Source organism: Lygodium microphyllum, chromosome 8, assembly GCF_053477565.2.
Source record: "Lygodium microphyllum isolate KBCC chromosome 8, Lygodium_microphyllum_v1.1.10, whole genome shotgun sequence".
Classification (NCBI taxonomy): domain Eukaryota; kingdom Viridiplantae; phylum Streptophyta; class Polypodiopsida; order Schizaeales; family Lygodiaceae; genus Lygodium; species Lygodium microphyllum.
The window spans coordinates 59930535-59954939 of NC_141142.1; the positions used below are offsets into that span (position 1 = coordinate 59930535).

General features: G+C 41.8%; 1 protein-coding gene across 2 annotated transcripts in view; it reads right to left on the reverse strand.

Annotated features, from left to right (window-relative positions):
• The window catches only part of OTLD1 (OTU-like cysteine protease family protein), a 50703-nt gene extending 26799 nt beyond the window's left edge, over window positions 1-23904 (reverse strand). The window contains exons 1-2 of one of the 2 annotated variants that reach the window (XM_087682993.1): window positions 23295-23904; window positions 22100-23122 (exon numbers count right to left, since the gene is read on the reverse strand). In XM_087682993.1, the coding sequence (XP_087539119.1) occupies window positions 22100-23068 (969 nt within the window). In that variant the 5' untranslated portion in view covers window positions 23069-23122; window positions 23295-23904. Of the gene's footprint in view, window positions 1-22099; window positions 23128-23294 lie in introns of both variants that reach the window. The other variant, XM_087682992.1, reaches the window with a different exon arrangement.
• Between the last annotated feature and the right edge of the window lie 501 nt (window positions 23905-24405).

Consider the following 24405-nt stretch of genomic DNA (forward strand, 5'->3'; position numbering starts at 1 on the left):
AGCAATCATGTGTCTTGTATGGTCATCTCCTATCTGTGAGCCTCAATCTAAGTCAAACAAGAACATTAGGAACTCTAACATTGTATTTGTCGATCATTTTTATGTGTTTTAGACACTTTAGATGGAGGGCACATTAGTGCATTTCTTTTTGGACACTTTTGGCTATTTTTAGGAATTTGACCATATTTAGGGTTTTGCCACTTTTTGCCTATATATAGGTGGCCTACCCTCCCACTTTCATTATCCATCATTGATCCTTTATGATCAGCCAACCGTCCTAATTCTCACATCCCCTTGCTACTCTCTTTCCCCCACATTGACACAGAGCTGCATGTTGGGGTTGACTATTGCAGCCTTGTACCTTCAACCATTGCAGTCACATTGTTCCTTCTTTCTCTTATGTTCTCTCTTTGTCTCCTCTCCGTGTTCACTTTCCTCTTTCTGTTGCACACTTTCACATGGTATCAAAGCCACACGTGAGAGCCAGAGATCTTGAAGAGGAGCATGTTATCCGCAACGAAACTTGCCGGGCATCATCCTCACGTGCTACAGACCTTGCAGCAGTGTTTGGAGTCAAACAAGGCAGGGTGGCCTATTTCCAGCCCTTTACTACTGTGTTTACAACGGAAGATTTTTATTTTTAACCTCGAGCAACTTCTAACAAGCTGGGTTGCATTATTCTTGCACCCAGGTGGCTTCTCACAAACTGGGTGGCCATTATATTGGTTGGGCCACACCAAACAGACCTGCATTTTTTGCAAGCAGCCCCCGGCGCACGTGCTGCAGAACCAGGCCCTGTATTACCTGCGTTTTCTGCAGGGAGCCCTCCTGCTTGCTGCATTTCATGCACACAAGATTGCTACAAGTTACAAGAGGCTGTTTTCTCCTACAGCAGACCTGCATTTCAGCAGAAGTCCCCAGATCAGCTCTCTTCCTCTGCACTTTACAGCAGGGCAGTTCTCAGCACTGGGCAGCTTCACACAGTCCTGAGCGTCAGCATTTACTGCATCCAGGCGGCCTCTTCCAAGCTAGGTGACACCTTTGTGTGCTGGCCCACCTCTTTTTTAGGTGGACAAACTTTCTTTTGCTAAGTTTTCTACTGAGCAGCCACTTTCTTTACTAGGTGGACCCTTTTCCTAGCTGGTGTTGGGAATAAAAGCTCATCGTGCCTTTTATTGTGTTCAGGTATGAAGGCACCCTTACACTTTGTACTTTATATATATTCAAAACCTAAAAATGTGGTACATTCATTCTTGTACCAAATACCCATTGTGTCGTGCTCAATCTCTCACTCTCTACTACTCTCAACTCCCCGCATCTTCACTCTCAACTCAGCTCACGCACGGACTCCTCGATTACAAAGTGGTATCAGAGTGGGTGATGGGCATGAGGTAACTAGCGTGAGGTGACACGCCTGAGATGGCGAGTGACAGTCAAGGCATGCAAACATGACGACGGGCTACCAGACGTGACTGCCAAGACGCGATGACTAGATGGGCCAACGGTCGTTGGGTGGCAGACGTGGAATGTGCAGTCAATGTTTTTTTTTTAAATCTGATTTGTTTTTCAGTTTCCTCTCTCTTCCCTACCGGCACGTACAAACACAAAATACAAATCTGTGCACATCTGCTCCTCGAAAATTGGGGCTTTTCTTGGATTTGGGGACTTAAATGCAAAAGTGGACAATCTCGCTCAAAAATTGCAAAATTGGTGCACATTAGCCCGTGAAAATTTGGGGCTTTTTCACATTTCAATGAAATTTGTGCACACCGGACCTGAGAAATTTGGGGCTTTTGCAGAATTTCATCAATTTGTGCAAGAATTGCTTGGTATATGCACTTGGGCACTTGAATTGATGCAACTTTGAACAGATTATCCTCAAAAAATTTTGGGGCTTTTGACCCACATTGTCAAATTTGAGCTCGGGAATGCTTTTGGAGCAGAAATTGCAATGACATTTTGGGGATTTCACATGCAACTATTGGCTTGGTCTCTAATTGTATCAGAAATTGCTTGAGGAGTGCAGCAAACGACATTTTTTAATTCTGAAAATTCATTTGCAGATCTGAAAATTTCTGCAATCTTAGGATTTTCATTGTTGGTTAATACTCTTATGCATTGTGGTCACTTGTGTCATATTTGGGCTTGCCTTTGGTGACTGGTTTGGGACTGCAAATTATGGCTGGAAACAGTGACAGCAGTAATCTTTTGCACATTAAGAAGCTTGAGGGTACCCATAATTTTGCAATCTGGCAAAAACAATGCTATAATGTCTTGGTGCAAAAGAAACATGTAAAGCTCATCAAAACAAAGGAAATGAGCAGGATCTAGGACATGGTAGTTGGTTATGGTGGATGGAAAGAGAAGAGTGGACTCATAATGGAGAAGACAAAGACACTGTTTGTTACACAAGTTAATTAGGTTCCAAGATTGAGACTTGGACTCATAAACACAATCTTGTGTATGTGGACAATGACACTGACACTTTACTGAAAAGAAAAGAGTACTATCATTGCATTAAGAAAAAGGACGCAAGTACAATGCTTTATAGGAAAGTAGGGAATTGCAGTAGGCACCACTGTGCATATGGGATAAGTAAGCCTCCATGTCCTTGGCCCTGAAGCTCCATACAAAGAGGCTGTCAATGAGTGTGATTGCTGAATCTCAACACCCCTCCTCAATCACAACTAGAAAGGCACAAAGTGTGTAGAGGCTGTAATAAGAACCACCTACAAAGTGTGGGCACACCACAAACATGGTAGACACCAGAGGCTATCACAGAAAAGGCTAAGTGTGGGCACCAAAACATGATGGATATCCAGAGGCTGTAACAGGGGCCTCACAAAGTGTACAGGGACTGTAGTGCCAAGTTACATAAGGAGTTTACAAAGCTTATGGCAGGAAGCATTAGGGCAAGGAAATACAAGGCTTTTAAAACAGTCTGTCAGAGTAATGAGAGTAGAAGGACTGATGAGTCTTGTCCTTCCGATCCTGGTGGTCTTCATCTTCATCTTTTGGTCCATGGTCTTCTTCTTCTTTCACAGCTGCAAGGTAGGCCTTTTGGGACCTCTTTCTAGCATGACAGAACTTCTCAGTGTGTCCGGTCCTTTTGCAGAAGTCACATAAGAGCGGTTCTGTGACATTAAAGTGACATTTAATGTGACATTAAGGTCACAAACATTAATATGACATTAAAGTGACATTTAATGTGACATTAAGGTAAATCAAGGGGAACACGTACGAGGATGACCGTCCGGGGTCTTGGGCACCCGAACAGGGTTTAGGGGAGCCTAGAACCAAAGAGGGTCCAAGAATAGTAGGACTCACCAAGGTTTGACGGCTGGCAATCGGATCACGATAGGTCTGGCCAGCAATAAACTAGGCAAGGCTGGGAGGTGAAAGGATCACTCGTGCTCATTCATCCCGACTGCTTTTCCTCTGGCTTTTATGGTCTTCTTCAGAATCATCTGTCATTGGTATCAGAGCCGACGGGTCTCGTTTTGTGGATCCGTGAAGCTATTCGAAGAGAAGACGGAGCGGACGGGTTTTGCTCAGTTGACCCGTGAAGCCGTTCGTTTTCGACGCCCTGGTAACAAGTCGACGGGTCTCGTCTCGTCGACCCGTGAAGTTGTTTGTCTAAGGGGCCTTGGTAACAAGGAATACTAATTTGACGTAAGGTTTATCTTCGCCACGTCACGAATCATCTGGCAAAAAAGAGACTGTCCTTTTTATCGAACGCCGTATGCTGAATTGCGCGCCGAATTTTGGCTCGAGCCCGTCTTAAAGCACATCAACGGACCACCTTGTTCCCTTTTCCGCAAGCTAGCCCTCCAGTCCCGTGAGACGCAAACAGGGAAAAAAAAAAAAAAAACTGACGCCACTTTTTGGTCTCCCTGTGACCAGCCGACTGCACGCTAGCTTTTATTGTCTGGAATTTCTCTCGCCAGCTCCGACTGCACTTGTATAACAAGTACAGGCTAAGTAGAGAACAAGTTCAGGAAAGGTGCATTGATGGCCTACGTGATCATTAAGAAGGGGGCTGAATACTAGTTGTTTCTGTAAAGAAGCTCCATTTCTTGCGTGACCGGTTTGGTTCGGAAGATAAAATTTGTTCCTTACTCTTCGGGTTTATTTACAAACCAGCAACAGCTGCCTGCCATTAAAACCAGGGAAGTACTTTACTTTGTCTGCAAATTTCTTATCTTTGCTTTCCAATTCCAGTGTATTAATGGCAGAAAAAGGGAAAGAGAGAGTAATGGAAGGTTCTAGTTCTGGGGACCACCCTATGGTAGATCCCCATGAACCAGAGATGCAAGAAGAACAGTGGGAAGAATTTTTTGCTACACGAGAACAATTTGATGATCTTACTGCTCGTGTACAGGCTCAGGGGGTTCAAATGGAATTTTTAACCCAAACACTCACTGAAATAAAATCTCAATTAACTTTATTGTTCGAAAGAGATAAAAATAAGATAGAAACCTCGGATGTCCCATCTTCATCGAAAGATTTAGATGTGACTATGCGAGATCCTAAGGAACCCCACCACAAATTGAGGGATAATCCAGTTCTAAAGGATATGAAACCCCCTCAGTTTCACAGGGAGGAAAAAGATAGAAATAAAGATACAATCTTTAATTTCCTCCAAAAATGGGAAGATTTACATAAACTTAAAAATACCCCGCCACATCTCCAAGCACTGGAGGCTAGTTTAACTTTGGGGCCCAAAGCATATAAGTGGTGGCGAACTTTAAAGGAGGCAAATAAAATACCTGAAACTTGGGCTCGATTTGAATCCGTCTTTTTGAAAGAATTCCTTCCTGAAAATGAAATGGAAAGAAATTGGGAAGATTGGGATTATGTCAGACAAAAGGGAAGACCCCTACTGACATATCTGGAGGAATATCGTGAGATAATTCTCAAATTGGAAGGAATAGATGAATTTCAAAAGACAAGAGGATTCATTAGGGGACTAGATAAAGCCTGTAAAAAGGAAGTAAAAAGGAGTTCACCTAAGACGCTGGAAGAGGCAATTAAATTTGCATTAATCAATGAAGATAGTGTGCATCCAGGTACACTTACTAGTCTCACTGATACGGAGCCCAAGTCTAAGGAATTGGAAACCTCAAAATTTGTGGGCAAATTTAAAAGGAAAATGCCATTTTTTAAGGGTAAAAAACAACCTTTTGAAAAGAAACCATATGTGAGGCCAAAGTTAAGTCCTGATGACTTTGATAAGGCCAAAAAAGAAAAGTTGTGTTTCAACTGCCTATCCCCTAACCATGCTGCTTGGAATTGCCCTCAAAAGAAAAAGGGGGAAGACAAAGGAAGGGATAAGGACAAGGGCAAGGGAAAAGAAAAACAAATCCATGTAGTGCAGACCTTAGAATTAAAGGGGCACAAATCTTTAGAGGTCTTACACATGGATGTACAACATAAGTGTTGTATGTCAACTTCTATGTGGCAGCCTACTTTTGGGCCACATGATTTAGTTAGAGTACATGGATTGATAGCTGGAAAGAGGGTTAGAGTCATGATTGATGACTCTGCTACACATAATTTTATAACTTGTACACTTGTCAAAAAATTGAAACTTCCCCAACAAAAGAGTGGGCATCAATATGTTGTTCGTATGATGCAAGGCCAAGACAATAAAATATGGGATACAATGGTATCCAATTTGGAAATTGAGATTCAAGGATATAAAGATAAACTTGATTTCCAAATTATGAACATGGAAAGAGCTGATATTACTCTAGGGAGGGAGTGGCTATGGGGATTGGAACCATCCTTAAAACGTAGTTACCATCATAATACACTGGAATTTGAAAGGGATGGTAAGACTTTTGTCATTCAAGGTGAATATGAAGTATCTGATAATCCTTTGCTGTGTTCTACTGAAGTTCAGAAGCTGATAAAGAAGGAAGTTTGTGAGGTATACATGTTATGGTCTCTTCCTATACAAAACACTTTTACTTTTTGTAATATAAAGCAACAATTTTTTTATGTTTGTGAGTTGAATGTAAATAATGAATTAAGTAGTTTGTTAGATGATTTTAAAGATGTGTTTTCTTCTGATTTACCTAGTGGCCTTCCACCAGATAGGGGTGATATAAATCACCCAATTGACACAAATAAGGATACACACTCTATTTCTAAACCACCGTATAGATTAAGTGAAACACAACATCAAGAAGTTGAAAGACAAATTAAGGATTACCTTGATAAAGGGTTTATACAACCCAGTAATTCACCTTGGGCTTCACCAATTTTATTAGTAAAGAAAAAAGATGGTTCTATGCGACTTTGTATTGACTATAGAGCACTTAATAAAATAACGGTGAAGAATAAATTTCCTATGCCCAGAATGGAAGATCTTTTTGATCAATTACAGGGGGCAAAATTCTTCACAAAGATAGATTTAAGATCAAGCTATCATCAAGTAAGAATTAAGGCACAAGATGTTCCCAAGACAGCATTTCGTACTAGATACGGGTATTATGATTTTTTGGTGATGCCTTTTGGCCTCACTAATGCACCAGCTACCTTTATGAAGCTGATGAATAGTGTTTTACGGCCCTATCTAGGACATTTTGTAGTAGTCTTCTTGGATGATATCTTGATCTTTAGTAAATCAAGAGAAGAACATTTGGAACACTTACAATTAGTATTCCAACTATTAAGAACACATTCCCTTTATGCGAAGAAAACTAAATGCGAATTCTTTGCACAAGAGGTCAAATATTTGGGGCATATTATCTCGAAAGAGGGAATCAACATGGATCCAGAAAAAGTAAGGGCAATTATTGAATGGCCATCTCCAAGGAACCTGGAAGAGCTGCAAATCTTCCTAGGTTTATCTGGATTTTATCGTAGATTCATTCAAGATTATGCCAAAATAGCTGTTCCAATGACTGACCAACTTAAAGGGAAAGGAAAGAGCTTTAATTGGAAAACAAACCAAAATGAAAGTTTTCAAAAACTTAAGGTAGCTATTGCTACAGCTCCAGTATTATTAATTGTGGATCCTAATAAACCATTTGTGGTTGAAGCTGATGCCAGTGATAAGGCGATAGGCGCGGTCTTATTACAAGAAGGTCGACCAGTTGCTTTTGAAAGCAAGAAATTAGACCGTGCAAAACAGAATTATTCTGTTTATGAGAGGGAGCTGTATGCAATAGTACATGCAATGAAGAAATGGAGGCACTATCTGTACGGCGCCAAACTTTTAATTTTATCGGATCATGAAAGCATTAAGTGGCTTAATGATCAACCAGATTTACATGGGCGTAAAGCCAGATGGGCCGAACTCCTCCAAGAGTTCGACTATGAGATAAGATATAGAAAAGGAAAGTATAATATAGTAGCTGATGCACTCAGCAAAATGCCCATCATTAATGAATTGAGTTTTACTCAGTTCACTTCCAACTTGCTTGAATCTTTAAAAGGGAAATGCCAGGTTGACCCGGCATATTCCAACATACGGGAAGCAATAAAAAATGGGGATCCAAATGAAAGTGCTTCTACTGACGAAGGAATATCTAAGGATGTTCAACAAGGAAATGGAGCATCAGGGGTTGCTAAAACCGGATTCAAGTGGAAGAATTTTATCATTGATAATGGTTATTTACTCTACAAGGGTAGGGTATATGTCCCGAAAGATACAGAAATAAGGCGCCAGATACTCTTTCAGTGTCATGATACCCCTAGTGCGGGACATCCAGGAATTAATAAGACTTATAGTCTTATTAAAAGGCAGTTCTATTGGCTTGGAATGAATAAGGACATCCTTGACTATGTGGTCAAATGTAATAAATGCCAGGTTAATAAAGCTGAAAGATTGAAAATGGGAGGACTTCTCCATCCACTAGAGATTCCTTCGGGAAAATGGAAGAGAATCTCCATGGATTTTATTGCTGCTTTACCCAGAACACAGAGGGGGCACGACTCTGTGTGGGTGATTGTGGATAGGTTAACCAAAATGGCTAGGTTCATTCCAACTTCAATTGATGTTAAAACACCAGAATTGGCTAGATTGTTCGTAGAGAACATATACCGATTGTATGGCCTTCCGACAAATATAGTTTCTAATCGGGATAGAAAATTTGATAGCCAATTTTGGCGTGCGGTATTTAGGAAATTGGATACTAAACTTAGCATGAGTACGGCGGATCACCCGCAAACAGATGGGCAAACTGAAAGGGTTAACCAAATCCTTGAAGATATGCTTAGGGCATACGTAAGTAAAAGGCAAACTAATTGGGAAGAGTATTTACCAATAGCAGAGTTTGCATATAATAGTACCAAGCACTCTTCCACTGGATATAGTCCATTTATGTTAATGTATGGGTTTCAGCCCAGAGCTCCTTTTGCAGTAGGACTGCATAAGGAAAAGGTTCAGGCAGCCAAAGATTTTTTGGAGGATATGAATAGTATGTTAAAATTTGCTCAATAAAATATTACAAAAGCTCAAAATCGAGCTAGAGCATATGCAAATCCTCACTGAAGGGACATCTTCTTTAAAGAAGGAGAATTGGTCTATCTTAAGGTGCCTGAACAAACTAAAACTATGAAAAAGGGACAATGTCCAAAGCTTTCACCAAGGTATTGTGGTCCTTTCATAATACTTAAAAAGGTGGGAGAATTGGCTTACAAGCTCCAACTACCTGCTGGTAGTAAAATACATCCAGTTTTTCATGTAAGTAAATTAAGGAAGAAGCTCGGTGATTTGGATAATCTAATCTTAAATGATGATATTGAGGAGCTATTAAATGACCAATCTAATCCACATGAACCAGAAAGAATATTAAATGTTCGTAATAGACGAACAAGGAATACTATTTATCAAGAATGTTTGGTTAAGTGGAGAGATTGTTCAGAAGAAAGCTCAACATGGGAGCGAGTAAGTACTTTAAAGAAAAGGTTTCCCAATTTACAGTTAGACCTTCCAAGTATCGTTTTCGAGGACGAAACAAATTCTTAAGGGGAAGGAAATGTGACATTAATGTGACATTAAAGTGACATTTAATGTGACATTAAGGTCACAAACATTAATGTGACATTAAAGTGACATTTAATGTGACATTAAGGTAAATCAAGGGGAACACGCACGAGGATGACCGTCCGGGGTCTTGGGCGCCCGAACGGGGTTTAGGGGAGCCTAGAACCAAAGAGAGTCCAAGAATAGTAGGACTCGCCAAGGTTTGACGGCTGGCAATCGAATCACGATGGGTCTGGCCAGCAAATAAACTAGGCAAGACTGGGAGGTGAAAGGATCACTCGTGCTCATTCATCCCGACTGCTTTTCCTCTGGCTTTTATGGTCTTCTTCAGAGTCATCTGTCAGGTTCCTTTTTACCTTTGTATCTGTTGTTTACATATAACATTTATTCATCCTTTGAAGTGCCAGGTTCTTCTTTGCTTTTAAGTTTCTTTTCTTCCTCTAGCAGAGAGGCTTTAATATCAACAAGTTGAGGATCAGGCATATTGGTTAGAGTAGTTGATACATTATCATAAGCAGGAGGTAGACTTTTTAACAAGACACCAATGCAAACATCTTCATCCATTTTTAGCTTTATCCCTGCAAGTTGAGTAAGCAGGCTTTCCATGTAGTTCAGATGGGATGCCAGGGATGTATGAGGCTTCATATCAAGTCAGAAAAATTCAATTAATAGACCATACTTAGACGACTTTGACTGTGCACCAAATAAGGTATCCAATTTATCCCAAGTATCATGGGACGTGTCACAGGCATCCACATGATGGATGTAGCTGTCATCCAATTCCAATTTAATGATGGCTTGTGCCTTGCCATCATTCTTCTGCCAAGTAACTGCAAGGTCCGCATCCCGAGGTTTCTTCTCTTTGCCATTGGTAATGGCCCAAAGACCCTTCTTCATCAGAATGAGCTTGATACGGGTTTGCCAAGTGTGAAACCCGACTTCTTTGAATCGAGCATTTGGAGAGTCTTTTCCCATGTTGAGGTTGCAAGATCAGCAACAAATCAACTTCCAAAATTCTCAGTTTGCAGCAGAGTTGGTTATGTCACAAGATACAAGTGCTAAGAGCACTAGATGAGTGTCACTGGACACTATGTTTGTATCTTCTTCCTTGAGTCTTCAAATCTTCAATGGTTCTTCAAATGCTTCACAAGTCTCCCCTCCTTGATTTGATGCTTGTCTTGTTGAGAAATTTAGTAGCTTAGTGAGATCTCCCCTCCTTGATTTAAGTGGCAGGAGAGAGAAAGTGAAGTGAGAGATGAGCTTGAGCTCAAAAAGCTATGGTGGTCTTTTTTAGGGTTTCTGCACGACTGGTTTTTCTGAGATTCCAGCTCATAGCCTGAACCATATGCCTCAAGATTCAAGCTGGAGATAGCCTAAGTGATAGGCTTCAAAAGGCCTAAAGACCCAGGACGAATCGCGCTGCACAGATGGACATCGGGCTGTACGAACAAAAGGCGCTGTTTCTGGACTGCAACTGACGAATCACGTAATGCTGGAGCTATAGGTTACCAATGTTGGTGTTTGAAGTGACAGGAGGCAGCGCCCTGAGCCAAGGAACATTTCTCCAGAAGAAAGCGTGTTGAAATATTGACAGTGGAGGGAGATCAAGAAGCTCCAAGGAGGCAGGGTGCAGGTTTGGCTATGGCTGCCACAGGTCAAGTGGAGATAGAGTTCAGAAATGAGCTCATTAGCTGGGACTGAGCTGGACTTGAGCTGACTTGAGTGAAGAGGAGCTGAGAGAGGAGTGAAATGAGATAGGCCATGCCCGACTGCGCTCTGATACCATGTAAAAATGAGCAGGATCTAGGACATGGCAGTTGGTTATGGTGGATGGAAAGAGAAAAGTGGACTCATTATGGAGAAGACAAAGACACTGTTTGTTACACAAGTGAATTAGGTTCCAAGATTAAGACTTGGACTCATAAACACAATCTTGTGTATGTGGACAATGACACTGACACTTTACTGAAAAGAAAAGAGTATTATCATTGCATTAAGAAAAAGGAAGCAAGTACAATGCTTTATAGGAAAGTAGGGAACTGCAGTAGGCACCACTGTGCATATGGGATAAGTAAGCATGCATGTCCTTGGCCCTGAAGCTCCATACAAAGAGGCTGTCAATGAGTGTGATTGCTGAATCTCAACAACCAGCACACATGGAACACAATGAGTGGGATAACTTGGACGAGCTTGCTCACTCTACCATTGAGCTCTCAATGTCAAACAACTTGCTCTTCAACATTGAGAAGCTGAATTCAACATATGCAATGTGGCAAAGGCTTGAAGAATTGTATGCTCAAAAAAGTGCAGCCAGCAAGGTTTATTGGCTGAAAAATTTGATGGACTTTTGCATGAAAAAGGGTACAACCATGTCTGTACATTTGAATGAGTTTAACTCAATTTTCAGTCAATTGATTGCTTTGGATTTTCATATTGATGAAGAGTTCAAAGCTACCTTCTTGCTATACACTTTGCCTGAAAGTTGGGATACTTTCAAGACATCTTTGAGTAATTCAAATGCTCAGCTGTTATACTCTGATGTGGAAAGTTCTTTGCTGATGGAAGAACTCAACAGGCAGAATAACTCAGCAAACAAGTCTTCAAATGCATTACACACTAGAGGCAGATTTCAGCATAAGAGCAGTTCTGAAAACAAAGCATGCAACAAATCTCGTGGAAAGAATGTGGAGTGCCATCATTGTGGCAAAAAGGGGCACTACAAAAGGGATTGTTTTCAGTTGAAGAAAGAGAAGGGCAAAAACAAAAACAATGAAGCCAACAAGGTTGAAAACAAGGACAGCCAGCATGCCAAAAAGAGCAATGTGAAAATAGAAGAGGTTAATGTAGTCACTCGTGATAATGGCAGTGACAGTGCTGTACTTCTAGCTTCTTCTTTGGATGCACATGCATTGATTGCAGATTCTAAGGATCATATTCACACTTGGATACTTGATTCAGGTGTGTCTTTTCATGTCACACCACATCATGAGTGGTTCTTTGACTACAATGGTGCAATACGTGGTGTTGTTCACTTGGGGGATAACTACGCATGTAAAATTGCAGACATTGGCAATGTGAAACTGGAATTTCAGCATGGCTATGTGTTTGTTTTGCATAATGTGAGACAAATACCTCAGCTCAAGAAGAGCTTGATAAGCACAAGGCAACTAGATGATGAAGGGTATCACACCACCTTTGGGGATAGCAAATGGAAAATATGTAAGGGCTCCCGCATTGTTGCTAAGGGGTCCAAAAGCGATACTTTGTATCCTCAACATATATCTAGTGTGCGTGACCATGTTGTCGCCATAATTGAGCAGCCAAGTATTTCTTTGTGGCATAGCCGATTGGGACACATGAGTCAATCTAGAAGGAAAGTGCTCTCTCGTTTGGGTTATTTACCATCCTTGAGGTACGCTGATTTTGAACAGTGCGATCATTGTATTTATGGTAAACATGCTCAAATGTCACACAAAAAATCTTTCTCTAAAGCCTTCACCCTTAGAGTTAGTACATTCAGATATATGTCAAATGCCAGGATTATCTCTAGGGGGGAAGAAGTATTTTATTACATTTGTTAATGATGCCAAACGCAAAGTTTGGGTTTATCCAATCTATCGCAAAGACAAGCCTTGGATAAATTTTAAAATTCCTAGCACTTGCTGAAAATCGGACCAACAAAACGTTAAAATGCCTTCACTCTGACAATGGTGAGGAATATATGTCCAAAGCCTTTCAAGACTTTTGTGACAACAAAGAGATTAAGAGAGAGCTTACTACTCCTCATAATCTGGCCCAAAATGGTATTGCAAAGCATATGAATTGGACCATTCAAGACAAGGTCCGTACAATGCTATCACACGCTGCTTTACCCCATGGTTTTTGGGCAGAGGCTGTTATAGCAGCCGTACACTTGATTAATCGGTTACTTTGTGCACATACGCAAGGAAAAATGTTGCAAACTTGAGTCAATGTCCTGTAAATGTATTTTCCTAGGATATGGTGATAAAGGTGAAATGGGATATAGATTATGGGATCCCAAGAAAAGAAAAGTAGTACGCAACAATGATGTCATCTTCCGGGAAGATCGCATGCACAAACAGCCCGAAAGAACTGAGGAGGTCCGAAAGGTTGTATTCCGGGAGGATGTACCAATAAGATAGCAAAGAATGCCTGTTAGACAACAGCAAATACCTGCCAAAAATGTCCTTGAAAATGCAGGGAATGAGATGCTGTAAATGATCAGCAAGATCTTGCCCATGATGTCCCACAAATTCAGTAAGAACATATGCACTTGGAACAACCTGAACCAGTTATACAACAAGCTGTACCTGCAGAACAACAAGCTGTTAATACAAATTTACAAACTGAACAGCCAAAAAATATTGATCATTGGGTCCGTAGGTCGACCAGAGTGCAAAAACAGCTAAACAAATTTGTCCCTGAAGTAAACTATGTGGCTGATTATGTCATGTTAACACATTGTGGTGAACTATCATGCTTCCAAGAAGCAATGGACAGACAAGATAGTAAGAAATGGCAAAAAACAATGCTATCAGAGATGGAATCTCTCATGATGAATGGTACTTGGGATTTCGTACTTTTGCCAAAAGAACAAAAAGTGCTACCCTACAAATGGGTTTACAAAATGAAAGTCACTTCTGGTTCTTTGCCCAAGTACAAGGCACGCTTGGTTGCTAAAGGGTACAAGCAAGAAAATGAAATTGATTTTGATGAAATCTTTTATCCTGTAGTCAAAATGACTACTTTGCGAACCATCTTGGGCTTGGTTGCATCTGAGGACATGGAACTCATACAGATGGATGTAAAAACAGTCTTCTTACATGGTGATATGCATGAGGAAATCTATATGCCGCAGCCTGACGGTTTTGTTGCAAAAGGAAAAGAGCACATGGTATGTAAACTCAACAAAAGTCTATATGGGCTAAAGCAGGCACCCCGCAAATGGTATCACAAATTTGATACATTCATGCAATCTCAGGGATTTCATTGTTCTCAAGTTTATCACTGCTTATATAACAAGAAGGCAATAGATGGCAGCCTTATTCTCCTGGTTTTATATGTGGATGACATGCTAACTGCAGGCAAGGATGTTCATGCCTTGGACTCCTTAAAACAGAGTCTACACAATAGCTTTGATATGAAAGATCTTGGTGAAGCAAATCACATTCCTGGCATGCACGTACTCACAGACAGATCAAAGGGTCTTCTTTATTTGTCACACCAAGAGTATATTACGAAAGTTCTACAACGTCTCAATATGGAAGGTGGGGGGAAGCTATTAGTGTACCATTACCTCCATATGGGAAACTTAGTGTAGAAACGACAGCCCTATATCAGTTGATGGTAAGGTTGAAATGGCCAAGATACCTTATGCTTCATTCGTTGGTAGCTTGATGTATGCTATGGTTACTACATGTTCTAACATTGCATTTGTGGTGGGAGTTGTTAGCAAATACATGGCATATCCTAGCAAAAAGCATTGGGAGGTAGTGAAGGGTATCATGAGATACCTTAAGGGCATAAAGGATTTTTGTGTATCTACTTTGGTAAGCAGAAGTCATCTGTTGTTGGTTTCACAGATGCAAACTATGCTGGCCATCTTGACTGCAGGAAATCTACTTCAGGATATGTGTTTATGTTCACAAGAGGAGCAATCTCTTGGATATCTAGACTGCAAGAGTATGTTGCACTGTCTACTACAAAGGCAGAATATGTAGCTGCCACAAAGGCATGCAAAGAGGCTTTATGGCTTTCACGTCTAGTAAGAGAGCTTGGGATTACAAATGTTCCTATCCTCCACTGTGACAGTCAAAGTGCTATCATGCTAGCACGGAATCATGTCTTTCATGCAAAGACAAAGCACATACAGGTGAAGCATCACTTCATCAAGGATGTACTTGACAACAAAGGCATTGAGCTTGTGAAGGTACATACAAATGATAACCCTACAGACCTTCTCATGAAAGGTCACCCAATAGAGCGGTTTACTCATTGCCGCCAAATGATGGGGGTTGGATAGTATATGTGTCTTTCAGCTTTGTACATACATACACTTAGTTGATTCTTTCCTCTACCTTCAAGCACGTTGCCTTTAGGTGGGAGGTTGTTGGGAATAAAGGCTCGCTGTGCCTTTTATTGTGTTCGGGTATAAACACACCCTTATACTTTGTACTTTATATATATTCAAAACCTAAAAATGCGGTACATTCGTCCTTGGACAGAATACCCATTGTGTCGTACTCACTCTCTCACTCTCTACTGCTCTCAACTCTCTGCATCTTTACTCTCAGCTCAGCTCGCGCACAGACGACTCCACTACAGCTGGGTGACAGGCTTTTGACCTATTTTGATTGCATTTATTGCAGCCATATCTGAGTTTTGCAAATCTACCCCTCTCTACTCGGCATCGAGTCATCTCTCAGCTCGGATACTCCCTATCTACATTGCTCTCATCAACATAACGACACGCCCCATACAGGTGAAGGATATCCCAATGGTAGCATCTTCTTTGTTTTCTTACAAGTACTTATTGAGGGACATCTATGGCCAACGTGTATGCTATGGGGGATGGTGTGATTCGAGACCATTTAGACCGACCAACGTCCTATCACTCTTTCCCAATATATTCTTTCAAGACTTCTAGTCCCTCATTGGCATTGATGGCATCTCCTAAGCAAGTGCCAATCCTACCCTCTCTATCCGCATCCAACAAGTTGGATGGCACACACTACCCTCTATGGTTATGTCGCATGGAGTGTCTCGCAACTTTATGGGATAGGTTGAATCCCAAAGCCTGCTCTTTTTAGAGATTTGGAGGAGATTGGCATCTCTCTTCTGAATCCAAACTTTTGGGCATCGATTATCTCTTGAGTTGAAGCTACAACAACTTTCTATCACAGATTCCCCTACGATAAGGGATCACATCCATAGGATGGAAGAGATTTAAGATGAGCTTTCATTCCCTGGTACAAATATTTCTTCGGAGGACCTAGCTATGACACTTCTCTCACATCTTTCGTCACTGATATATGATGTGTTCTACACTAGTCTTCACACTTCTCATAGCTAGGAGACTCACACTTGGGAGATGTCATGAGGACATGTATTTTTGAAACCTCACTTAACATGTGGATTAATTTTTAATCACATGGTTAAGTAAATGTTGCGCATGTGAGATGTAATTGGGGTTAGAGTAAATTTACGAGCCCGAGACCCAAGGAAATCACGAGATGTCAAAGACAAACATTGCTATAAGTTATGCTGCACAAATACTTGGTGGTATCTCGTGCAAGTTGTTGGCCTAGGTCATTCATTTGGCCATAAGTGCCAATTGGTGACACTAGGAAAGTGGTGTTTAATGGTACCTAACGCCAATTTGATGGTCAAAGATGGTGCAGCGACACTCGAGAATAAAAGTTTCCTAGCTAATTTAATTATTGCCAATCAGATTATTTTTCAAGGCACCAAAATAATTATTAGATTAATTTTCAGTATTTAAAGACTCAAAATTAATTAATATTTAATTATAGATAATATTGGAAAAATCATTTGGGAAGGCTGCCACTTGTCAAAAATGCCCATGCAAGACTGAAAAACGTCTTTAGAGACTGAAGAGAGGCATTTTTAGTGTATTCAGCCTGCAAGCGAGAGGGAGAAGATGCTGCTTTTAGATTTCTAGAGAATCTTTTATTCCTTTGCCTTGTTTGCTTTGATGATGGCCTTTTTGACATTATTTGTATTTTACTGGTCTGATTAGCACCCTTTGGCAGACCTTCTAAGACAACTGCGAGCAGGAGAAGACCAATCAACATCAGGTGGCAGCATCTACAAGCTGTTGAGACAGGGCAACAGCAGTAAATGACTAATTTTTTTGAGTTCTTTGTAACTACAAGCCATTGAGACAGGGAAGCAACAGTAAATGACAAATTTTCTTCAGTTCTTCGCGAAGAAAGTCTGAATTTTCTCTCTCCTCAGCATTCTCTCTCATCTTCCAGCCTTTCTATAGCCTTGCTCTAAAGATTGCAGCATTGAGATCACGAGAGGCTGCGAAATTTCAGATTTCTCTATTGTAAACCCTAATCTACAGCAAAAATTAGGGTTTAGCAGCAACCTCAAGAAGCGTGCCAAAAATTGAAAGCTCCAAGACTTGGATTTAATAGGGCTGAAGTTGTTTTTTAGCCTATTCAAGTGGAGGGACCAGCAAATAATTAAATTTGAGGCATTTTCCTTCTACATCAAAGTGGGTGAAGGCTGATTGCCCAAATTAAGGGGCAAATCAGATTAAAGACTTGCTAGTCATTTTGAAAAGCAAGGGGAGTTGGAATACCAAAAGGAATTGGAAGAATCCCATTGTACATCAACTTCTTATTCAATTAAGTTAAATAAATACCGAAAGGGACGCCAGTTTTGGGGCCAATAGGGTGTCCAATGTCCAAGATTATATGGTAAAGTGTACTTTTTAGTTTTGTGAATTTGTTAATTGCTGTAAATAGTGTTTAATGATTTAATCAAGTTATTTACCGCCCTTTCTGAGGAGAAAGGCTGGTTACATGAGGAGCTAGTCCCATTGGTGCTTGAGCAGGATGCGCGTCACAATGAGCTAGATTCTTGCAGAGCCTGTGCACATGGCCGTGCTTCTATGGCTTTATCTTCACATATAGGACCAGCCAAGCAAAAGAAAGGAAAGAGGAAGAAGTTGGAGTCATCTTCTGACTCTGATATAGATTTTGCGGGGAAGAGTCCAGGATATCCCACATGTCCTCATTACGTGAAGATCTCACACCCTACGGAGAAGTGCTGGAGGAAATACCCTCCTCTTTGTCCAGGAGCAAAGGGTGGATCTACATCGAAGCCTTGTTCTACCTCTCCTTGATTACTCGCTATTACCGCTAAGTCAGTGTTTCTAGACATTTATCAAGTAAGGAACCTTCTTCGACTGTGTCGCCTTCTGAGCAACCTTGGCTCATTGACAGCGGTGCATCGAGTCATATGACTCCACATGGTGATTTGTTGCAAGATCTCCGTCCATCTAAGGGTATCATCACAGCTAGTAACATTTCTTCGGTGCCTCCTCATGGTGTTGGCACCTTGCCTCTCATGTCTGACCGCCGATTGAGCTCCATTTGTGAGGCCCTACATGTTTCTAACTTGGGCTTCCATCTTCTCTCAGTTTATGGCCTTTCTAAACTTAGGACCAATGTTGTCTTCACTAAGCCAGCCGTCTTTGTTGAGGATTTTTCTACAATAGCCACTTTTGTGACAGGTTGGTAGAAGAGAGCTATCTATGCTCCATTCCCCTTCCATTGTACAAGGCCCTCCGAGGCAACTTTCTATTGCCACACATGTTTCCAATTGTGCACCATTTATCCCATAGGTTCCATCACATCCCCCACAATCTCCTATGGTGGTTCTCTCATAGCTCCCATCCCTTTCAAAGGGAAACGATATTGGTGATGCGGCTGTGGATTTCCTGGCCCTTTCATGTTTTAAAGGGGGCTTCCCATGAACGTGAGCAGTTTCTTCAAGATTTCCAATCTACTTTGGGCCTTTTCTTTATGCGGCAACCTCGTCTTTGTCATCGAGCCACCATCCCTTGCCGCTTGGCCCTTGGTCCTTGTTGTTTCTATGCACCTTATGCCGCCTTTGATAGTTCCTCACTACCGTCTCACAATTGGGTTAGAGACTTGGCTCACCCATCGTCAACTAGAGTCTTCAAGAGTGATGCATTTGAGGCCTCTCTGTTTCCATTCCCCTTTATTGGCCTTCCGTTTGATCGGATTTTTATATAGAGAGGGGGTCTTGCTCTTCGGTTGGCACTCTTCATTAACCAACTTCATCAGCACTCGCACTCTTCTTTCCACCCTCAAATCTGCATCTCCTTTGGCCTTCTGCCACATCCAAGATCTGAGAGGGGGGTGTTAGCAACCATGTGTAGTCTTGTGTGGTCATCTCTTGCCTGTGAGCCTCAGTTTGAATCAAACAAGGACATTAAGAGCTCTAACATTGTATTTTCTATCATTTTTATGTGTTTTAGACGCTTTAGAGATGGAGGGCACATTAGTGCATTTCCTTTTGGGCACTTTTGGCTATTTTTAGACATTTGACCATATTTAGGGTTTTGCCACGATTTCCATATATATAGATGGTATGCCCTCCCACTTTCATTATCCATCATTGATCCTTTGTGATCAACCAGCCCTCCTCATTCTCTCATCCCCTTGCTACCATCTCCACCCACACTAATGCATAGAGCTACGTGTTCGGGCTGTCTGTTGCAACCTTGTACCTTCAACCATTGCAGCCACACTGTTCCTTCTTTCTTGTATCTTCTCTCCCTGTCTCCTTCTCTTCATGTTCACTTTCCTCTTTCCGTTGCACACTCTCATAGTTTCAGCTAAACAAATATCATATTCAATGTGTTCCATCAATGGAGATAGCTTTCATGGCTATCTAGATAGGGCAACAACTAATTTCTTCCATTTTCTCCCAATGAGAGTCTAAATTTTCTCTCTATTCAGCATTCTCTCTCATTCTCCAACCATTTCCTAGCCTTGCTCCAAAGATCTCAACATTCTGACCTCTAGAGGCTGAGAAATTGTATTTCTCTGCTATAAACCCTAATCTACAACAAAAATTAGGGTTTGACAGCAATCTCAAGAAGTATGCCAAGAGATTGAAGCCTCAAGACTTGAATTTTCAGTGCTAAGAATTAATTCTCAGCAAGATTCGATTGAGGAACTTGCCAACATTCAAATTTGGGGCAAATTTCATCTTCCAAGGAGTCAATGAAGACCAATCACCAGTTTTGGGGCCAGCAAGGTATCCAATGTCCAAGATTAATCCGCAAATGTTCATGTTTCAGCATTTCATTAATTATTAGTTGTTGTATCTAAGTTATAATCAGGTTATTGCCACCCCTCCAAGAAAGGAAGGCTCGTTTCATAAGGGTAGAGTTCACACAAATTGAACTATCCCACTATGTGGGCCAAGAGGTGTCTCAAGGAAATGAGTAATCCCTAACTCCTCCATGAGCTTTTGATACCACCTAGGAATGGTGATTGGCTAATCCTACTCCAAAGGAGACCAAGTAGCCTCTAGTACTTGCAATGCACCTATCTAGGGAAGGCACTCCCCCTCACTAAGAAAAGGGAGAAAGCTCCCTCTCTCACCACTCAATCCCCCTAGAAGAAACCTCAGGAGATAGGGAAGGAGTAGAAATACTCAATGATGAGGTAGAAGAAGAAGCCAAAGGGAAGAAGAAGAGGGAGATGGCGTAGCTCTAATGCTCCAACATTGATCGAGCCATTTCGAGCATGGTGCGATTGGTACACTCCACCACACCATTCTTAAATGGCGTGTTCGGATGGAAGTACTCCACCTAAATACTGTGATCCCTGCAAAACTAAGAAAACACATTGGGATAAAACTCACCACCATGGTCTAGTCGTACACCTTGAACCTTGAAAGACGTTTGCGTTTCCACAAGCACCTTCCACTCATCACACAAATGGAAGTACCTCTCCCTCTTGTACTCCAAGAAGTAGGGCTCAAGTTCATGTGAACCAACTTGAGCCATATAGAAGCTCTCATAGAAGCAACCTATGGATAGGGCTATCTATGTTACTTGGCACTAAAGTAGTTGGGGCAAAGAGAGTAAACAAGAGAGAAATCTAGAAGTCCCTCCACCGTCTTCTTCCGTGAAGCCCACCTAATAGCATCAAAGTTGAGGTGCCCATATTGTATGCCAAAGCAATCCAAGCTCATGGAAAGTCCTTGTGGCAAGGGCTATGAGCATATAAAGCCCACCCTCCTATGTACCTATCCAAAGAATCATGCCTGAAGAAGCATCCTCCACAACCACTACATCCTATGTGAATACAACAAGGATCTTCTACTACTCGATTTTTCTTCTTCTTCTTGCAACTTCTTTCTCTTCTCTACTCTTAATCACTAGGTCACCAAGAGAGATGCAGAACAGAAGGTACTTAGCTACTCTTTACAAAGTTCCTTGTACTTTGTCCTTTACCCCCACTAAGTTGCCAAACATAGAGATTTCTTTGATAAAAATAGTAGAGGAAGCTTTTAAGTTGGATACAAAACTTGTAAATTAGCGAGAGTAGTGGCATTATATAGCCTTGTCACATACATGTGGAACCAACCAAATTTTTGTAGAAAGCCCTCTAAAAAGGACTCATGGGGCTCATTTGTGCCACATCTCATGTGACCACAAAAGCCCTTTGGCAATCTCATCCACACACTGAACGGAGTGGATTGGTATAAGAAACTAGTCCTTGCAACAAGAGCTTGGCTTGACATGTTGTTGGTTTTAAGACTCAACCTGGCTCTACGGCAGCTGCGAAGTAACCTTGAAACCCACCCTCCTATGTTTTTATATTATGCTTGTATAGCTCACTATGTCATGTCATGTGTGGATGTTGGATCTATGTGTGGACGTTTCATCCATCCTCAAACTTGGAGATCAAGAGTACGAATAAGAGAATGACCGCAAATGCTGAGATACTTCTGCCAAGTTTACAACGTGTGTAGGAGGGGTGTGCAATACTAGTGGAGTATGCCATCAATGACATAATCAGGCCTTGACCAGGTCATGTTTCACAAGACCTAGTGGGTGACCGGTCTATCCAGTTCAAGGGTATGTACCACTTCAATACAACTGTTGGTTGGGTTCATCTTTTGTGTTTAGCACAGTTCTCTTCCCTTCATTTATCTTCCACTTTTTTTTTGGATTTTTTAATGGCGTGTGTGTGTGTTGGGTGGGGGGGCATCTTCGACAAGGATTTGGACCTTCCCACCCAGACCTCTTGTGACGAGAGCTGGGGTATTGCATCTTGAAATAAATCAGGAATAAATCATTATCACAAATTCAAGGGGGGTGCATGCGTGCATGTGTGTGTAAGTGTGCGTGTGACAGTTTGTTCAGGGGTTAAACCCTACTGAAAAACCCGTTATAAAGAACAGCTTTTAAAGTTAAGCAAATTACACTAGTCCTATTGAACTTTCTGTGATGCAAACTGTTTGAAGCATTACTACTAAGGGTTTGAAGGTGAAGACACTTACATTATCCTCATACATGGTTTGTCCCACTGCCCAAGGACTCTGTTCATCTGCACTGTTATAGCCATCTCCTTCTGCATAAGATCTTGGAGATGAAGACCGAGAATTCTGAGGGGGGCTTCTGGAAGACCTAATGCTCCTTGGAGTTCTGCGAGAAGAAGCAACTGTTCTTAATCCACCTGAAAAAGAGGAACCTGACCAGCCACCTCTCCTTGATGCTGGTGGGATTGATACAGCAGAGGGGGTTGACATAGAAGAACTAACAGAAGGGCTTGTCGTGGGTCCAATCTCCACTGCACTCAGAGGTGCAGACAAGGCACATGCTCCGGATGACTGTGAAGAAGGCTCAGAGAGATGCAGGTCATCAAATTTGCTATGAACTACCTGTAATGGGCATTCATCTGCTTTCTCAATGATCCCCTCGTTCTGAATATCTACTGAGATTTTCTGTGATCCTATGTCCTCATCATGCTTTCTCAACAGCTCGCCTTCCAACTCTGAGGGGCCAATCCCACCACCTAGAGAAGCCAAAGGTCCGATGTTGACTGCATCTGCATCCTCCTGTTGTTGCACCGTAATGCAGCCTTCTTCTCCCTCGTTTAAGGATGCAATACTGTGCCTACTTTTGGAGTACAACTGTCTGCCATCCTTGTCAAATGAAGCAGGATGCCCAACACACTCCTCGGCTTCTGCTTGTTTACCTACCTCGCTCGAATTAGCATCTAAGCACGATGGTTCACCACAAGATAAAGTATCCACATCCTTTGATTCTTTGGGCTCCTCTTCTGAAACAACAGATGGGGGTGAGGAGGATGACCGATGAAGAGCTGGAGCAGATGGGACTGGCGAAACAGGAAGATGAGGAGGGAGGGGAGGAGGGATGGGAGCAGCTGAAGCTGAGGAAGTAGTAGATGTCCTTGACTGAGCAGAACTTGCAGCACCTTGTCCTCTTTGCACAACAACACGTGTCATACTGTCCGGTCGCACAGGAGACAATGGAAGGCAATGCTGTATATTGCTCTTAAACTGCACTAGAATTGCCAACAAAAACCCTCTCTCAGCTGTCGTGCTGTGTGTTCACGTTTCTGAACAAACCACCTTGACACATCTCTCTCCATGATGAAAATGCACGGCAAAGTGCACCCAACCTACAATGCCAAACAAAAAAGACACAGTGTGATATGGTGAGGATGCTTACCTTCTCCGCGACAGGAGGACGTCAGGAATGCTGAAGTGATAGATGTTTCTGTGCAAAAGAGATGGATTTTTCTCTGCAGGCCTACAACAGACAAACACAATGATGGAGACTTTGCACCTTTACCACGAGACCTCTGTTACAGCCAACAGGACCTGCCATAAAATGTTCGATAACATCCAAACACCGACACGCCCTCTCCTGGGTATAATCAGAAATCATCCACGGTCAAATTTCAAGCTAGGAGAACTTCCCTCTCGCATGAAGGAGGGCTGCGGACGAGATGGGACACAAGAAAGGGCCGGAACGTGCCCTTCAAAATCCCAAGCTTCAAGCTTGCGCGGAGAATCCTGTGATCCAGCAGCAACTCTTGCGCAATTTTGCAGGAAAATCCGAACCGCCCCAATTTGGATTGTCGCAGGAACAGAGCACTGTGTGCCAAGCTTCGGGCGTCTGCTTCCGAGCAACGAAAACTGGATGCTCTCTGTGTGCGTGCGTTGGGTTTCTTCGTCAGGATTTCGCCATGGATCATTCGATGATGTTGTTGTTGCCGGGGACAAGAAAATGAAAATGGCTTATTACCCAAGGAACTCAAAAGGTCCCCTTTTGATGATGATTGTTGTGACACACGGTCAAGGAGTACAAGGTTAATCTCCCTCATCATCATGTCTTGGGAAAATTAATCGACCAACTTTTTGCCATAAACTAAGGTAGGAAGTATCACACTTTTCACAAAAAGCTTCCTTTTTTCTTAATGCTACACATCTTTTTTAAGATGCCAAGAACCCCCATAAAGGTGAGACAATCGACGATTCGTCAAGCCAAACCCAATCGAAATGCGCATGCGCATACTTCTAGCATTGACCAGCTCGCCCTTCAAGTTATAAGCACAATAAGCAATTTTGGTAACACATACACCAGCCTTTCCCTCAAAATTTTGGAGGGATATCTTAGTCAAATCACAAGTTTTTGCCATTTTTATAACCAAAAATTTCATCATGTTCAAGGTTTTAAACCTTCCTTTTAAATTTCGAAGGTATTCTCGATTTTTTTACAATTCATTTTACACTAAGCCTCATTTATTGTGAGAATTGGGAAGTATTACACCTTTACT